Consider the following 5,107-nt stretch of genomic DNA (forward strand, 5'->3'; position numbering starts at 1 on the left):
GAGGGGGGGAGAGAGAGAGAGAGAGAGAGGCGAGAAAAGAGAGGGAGAGGTTGAGAGAGAGAGAGTTAGAGAGAAAGAGGGGGAGATGAAGCGAGATAGTGTGTTAGAGAGAGGGAGAGATTTAGAGAAAGACAGAAAGAGCGGAAGATGGAGAACAATTGCAACAACAAACAACAACAATAACAACAACCTTGTAAATTTGAAAATCTCCCTATCTCTCTATGTTTCTCCCTTTTCTTATCTCTCTCTATCCCTCCCCCACCTCTCTCTCCCAAACTTCCTCTCACCTTCTCTTTCGGACTTGAATAGTTTACAAGGTGGTTGTTAAGGTTATTGTTGCAATTATTGATTCACCTATTTGCTAACCTAGTTGTCGGCTACCCGCACTCTGTAACCAGAATAGGGCTCTGGAGTTCATACCACTCGGCAGTTCATCATAAGTCTGAAAGGTGGCGCCTAAACTAGTCGGACTTGCTTGTTCTCCCTCTTCCTCTTTTTTTGACCCTCTCTGCCCCCCTCTCTCTAACACACTCTCTCGCTCGATATCCTTCTCTTTCTTTCTCTCCTAGCTTCTCTCACTCTCTGCCCCTCTCTATCCAATTTTCCCTCCTTCTCTCTCTCTCTCTCTCTCTCTCTCTATGCAAAATAAATTTCAGTCAATTAGTCCATTGATTTTTCAAATTTTAGTCAATTACCCTCATGTGACGTATATCCCGGACAATTACCCCCTGTGACGTGGCGTCACGTTGACAGATGTCACGTATATATGCAGTTAACGGCCACGGCATCACAACAAAATAAATTGAGCATATGTGGTATTTGATAAAAATTTTATAAATTTAGGGGGTATTTGACATTTTGAAAATTTCAATGTACTAAATTCAAATCTCGTCACAAATAGTTATAAAATTGTAACTTGTCTCGATGTTTAGTAAAAATTTCTCCTTACCCAATTTTTCTAAAAAATAAAAATAACCAATCTCAAAATAAGAATAATTTTTTAAAAGCTACTTTTGCCTTCAAATTATATTTAGAGCTTGTTTGGCCCAACTTTTTTAGAGCTTATGCAATATAAATTAGGTTTTATGCCATTTTATAAGTTCACACTAGTGAAAATTGCAATTTTATAACCTATTTTATCATAAACTATCTTGACAAACTTATAATAATATATAAAAATTGAATAAGTTTTTTGCATAAACTCTAAAAATAGCTGGGTCAAACGAGTCCTTAAAAACACTTCTTTATATTTATCAATACGAACAGATAAAAACACTATTTTTCCTTGCATTTGAATGGATCAATCCGCACAAAATATTATTAATTTTCTATGTCCAAGAAGTAAATTTGGATGATAACAATTTTAAGAACTTCCCGAAGTTAATTTTTTTTTTTTAAGAACTGCATAAGAGACAAGAAGCTCCTTTGCTTTTGTTCATTTATATAATAATTTTTAAATTTTGACAAGTAAATAAAATGACAAATATTATTAAAACACTCATATTTATTACAATGTTTTGTATTCAAAACCAAATAAAAATGTTTAACCTAATAATATTAACAATCCAAACTAATAATATCGACATCATTCAACTAAATCTTATATTCGTCAAAAAAAAAAGAAAAAACTAAATCTTATATATTAGCTTAAAAATCTAGGAACGACACATTAGTATTTTTCTTGGTTGAAAGTGTAAGCCCCTTATTTTGAAACAAGCTTATTATATTACATATTTCTTGACTCATTAAATTTTTTAAAAGAAAAATAGAATTGGTAAGAAGAAGAAACTAGTGAGTTGAGTTCCACATTTTTGACCGAAACCAAAAATTATTGTACTATTAGGAGGAAACTGAAAAGTCTTCCACTCCCTCTTTCTATTAACCTTTGCAATTTTTCTTTACACAAGTTCAACTAAAAAACCAAACTCTAGCTTCTTGCTTCGTGTCTCTGTCTTTCCTAAGGTACTGTTCTTTTTCTTTTGTTCTCACATGTTGTTTCTTTTCACTTCATAATAATAATGATGGGTTTTTGAATTTATGTTTAAAAATGGTTTCTTTATTAGTCTTTTTGAAGCTCTAATGTAATGTTTTTTCCTTGGTTGCTAAGAAAATTTCTTGATAAAAAATGGGTTTTTTGTTTAATAGTTAATTGATGAAGGAATAACAGAAATAAATTTTATTCTTTTATGTTACCATGGAAACAACGTTGGACAGGTTGTTTTCTTGGTTTCTGTTTGTAACGATTTATTGTTTTTTTTTTCCTTACCTGGATTCATGCTAATTTTTATAATTATTGAAATATAACAATAACTAACTGAAATTAATTATGAACCTTTTTCAATTACCTGGCTAGTTGTAAATTTCATTGCTGTTCATGATTATGTAACTTTAGAAAGTTTTTTTTTTTTGTTTCATCAACAATCACATGCATCAACAAAATGAGAAGGATTTAATCCCTTAAGTTGTTTTTATCTGTTTTAATTTTTGTTATGTTAAACTGAGTTTTCTGTGCTTTTAAATTTGAAAAATCATCATGGTTGGTTCAATTTCAATAGCATCTTGAACGTTTTTTCTCTTGTGTGATTTTTCAGAAATCTCCATGTGCAGGAAAACTTGTCAAACTAGTTTGATCATGGGGTATGAGAATGGTAATAAAGAAGGGAAGCATCATGAGATTTCTTCTTTGCTTGAATTTTCAGCTGAAGATGATGTGATTGGTTTCAAAGATGCCGTTGAAAACGAGGGTTGTGACGTTAATGAGGTTGGTTTATGGTATGGAAGGAGCGTTTGTTCGAAAAAATTAGGTTATGAAGAGAGGACTCCTCTTATGGTTGCTGCTATGTTTGGAAGTTTGGATGTATCCGCTTATATTCTTGGAACAGGCCGTGTTGATGTTAATCGGTCTTGTGGATCCGATGGTGCTACTGCTCTTCATTGTGCTGTTGCTGGTGGTTCTGCTGCTTCCGCAGAGATTATCAAGCTTTTGCTTGATGCATCTGCGGATCCTAGTGTTGTTGATGCCAACGGTAACCGACCAGTTGACTTGATTGTTTCTGGGGTCAATTCTATCTTCAATCCGAGGAAGAGGATGCTGCAGGCTCTTTTGGAGGGTACGGTTGGTGTTGCTGATCAGACATCTCTTGCATTTCCGGAGACAATTGACGTTGTTGATGAATATCAAAGGCAAGATATAAACACACCTCGTGTTTCAAAAGATTATCCTGTTGATCTCTCTCTTCCAGATATAAAGAATGAGTTATATAGTACCGATGAATTTAGGATGTATACATTCAAAGTTAAGCCTTGTTCAAGGGCGTATTCTCATGATTGGACCGAGTGTCCCTTTGTTCATCCAGGTGAAAATGCAAGGCGACGTGATCCGAGGAAATATCATTATAGCTGCGTCCCTTGTCCTGAGTTTCGCAAAGGTTCGTGTAGCAAAGGAGATTCATGTGACTATGCACATGGGATTTTTGAGTGCTGGCTTCATCCTGCGCAGTATCGTACACGTCTTTGCAAGGATGAGAGTGAATGCACAAGAAGAGTTTGCTTCTTTGCTCATAGGATTGAGGAGCTTCGCCCCTTGTATGCTTCTACCGGTTCTGCTATTCCGTCTCCTAGGTCATATTACAGTACCGCTTCTACATTGGAAATGGGTTCACTTAGCCCAATGTCACATGGTTCTCCATCGGTTTTGATACCGCCATCCTCAACGCCGCCTCTGACTCCATCTGGAGCTTCATCTCCCGTTGCTGCTACAGCCATGTGGCAGACACAGTTTAATGTTTCGGTCCCTAGCCTACAGCTTCCCAAAAGCAGGTTGAAGACTGGAATGACCGCTAGAGATATTGATTCCGATATTGCAATGCTTAGGAAGCAACTAATGATGGATGAGATATCCGGTCTTCCTTCACCATCCAACTGGAAAAATTCGATGCCTAACAGTCCATCTTTTTCGGTTTCTTTGAGTGATGGCCATACTACCAGAGAACTAAATAGGTTTTCGGGGGTGAAGCCTACTAACCTTGAAGACATTTACGGATCTCTTGATCCATCAATGTTGCACAAATTCCACGGAATCTCACTTGATGCTGCAGGATCGCAGTTACAATCTCCAACTGGAATCCAGATGCGTCCCAATATGAATCAGCAGCTACAAAACTATTCTTCAGGCTATTCCACTTCGAGTAGGACTGGATCGCCACCCTATGGGTTTGATCCATCCGGGGAGTTATCCGCAGCGGCTTTAAATTCAAGAGCTGCTGCCTTTTCTAAGCGGAGCCAGAGCTTTATCGAGCGCAATGTGGCAAATCGTCATTCTGAGCATCTTTCTCCTGTGAAGCCTTATGCTTTTCCTAACTGGGGCTCACCCGATGGAAAATTGAATTGGACCGTACAAGGAGAAGAACTGAATAAGCTGAGGAAATCGTCTTCTTTTGGATTTCTAAGCAGTAATACTCCTTTAAATCCAGCTGCAACTAGAGCACAAGAAAATGACGACGAACCAGATGTATCTTGGGTTAATTCACTTGTGAAGGACGCTACACCGCAGGAATCTGGTCGGTTTAGTACTGAAGATCAGAAAAGGAAACTGCAATACAATCTTAACAATGGAACCGATGCGATTCCAGCGTGGTTAGAGCAATTGTACATTGATCAGGAACAAACTGTGCATTGAATGATTTACCTCATCCTTCTTGTAACTCTCTCAACAGTCAATTCATTTAATGATTTTTTTTATTTTTTTTGAATTTGTTTAGATGACAATTTGTATAACTGATGGGAAAATAGTCCCTTAAAGCTAGAATTTGTGACAGGATGCAAAATTTCTGCTCCATGAATTTTTTTCTAATATTTTTTATTATATGGTCTATTGAGTTGTATAAGTTTTAACATTCCATTGACCAAGTTACAAACTATGTAGTGAGATTACTACTCAATATATTGAGGTTAAAGAGGTAATAATTTTCAAAATGTCAATCCTCAATTTTACATGTCATGTCACGCCCTTAGGTTTGTTTTATTTTATTAACCCTCTAGTATTCAGGAAAAAAGATACACTGTTAATATAATATTTAGCCGACTAACAAGTCTTTGGCAACGATTG

The 5,107-nt window shown here is 36.4% G+C and overlaps 1 protein-coding gene across 2 annotated transcripts; it reads left to right on the forward strand.

Moving 5' to 3' along the window:
- Positions 1 to 1,666: 1,666 nt before the first annotated feature.
- On the forward strand, positions 1,667 to 4,863 carry LOC123881837 (zinc finger CCCH domain-containing protein 66-like). Of its 2 annotated transcripts, none has more exons than XM_045930581.1 (2): positions 1,667 to 1,962; positions 2,592 to 4,863. In XM_045930581.1, the coding sequence occupies exon 2, from the start codon at positions 2,600 to 2,602 to the stop codon at positions 4,676 to 4,678; it is 2,079 nt and encodes a 692-aa protein (XP_045786537.1). In that variant the 5' UTR covers positions 1,667 to 1,962; positions 2,592 to 2,599; the 3' UTR covers positions 4,679 to 4,863. The 2 variants fall into 2 exon arrangements, with proteins under 2 accessions (XP_045786537.1, XP_045786536.1); XM_045930580.1 differs by having other exon boundaries at positions 1,701 to 1,962; positions 2,608 to 4,863.
- Positions 4,864 to 5,107: the final 244 nt, after the last annotated feature.

This window comes from Trifolium pratense, linkage group LG4 (genome assembly GCF_020283565.1).
Source record: "Trifolium pratense cultivar HEN17-A07 linkage group LG4, ARS_RC_1.1, whole genome shotgun sequence".
Classification (NCBI taxonomy): domain Eukaryota; kingdom Viridiplantae; phylum Streptophyta; class Magnoliopsida; order Fabales; family Fabaceae; genus Trifolium; species Trifolium pratense.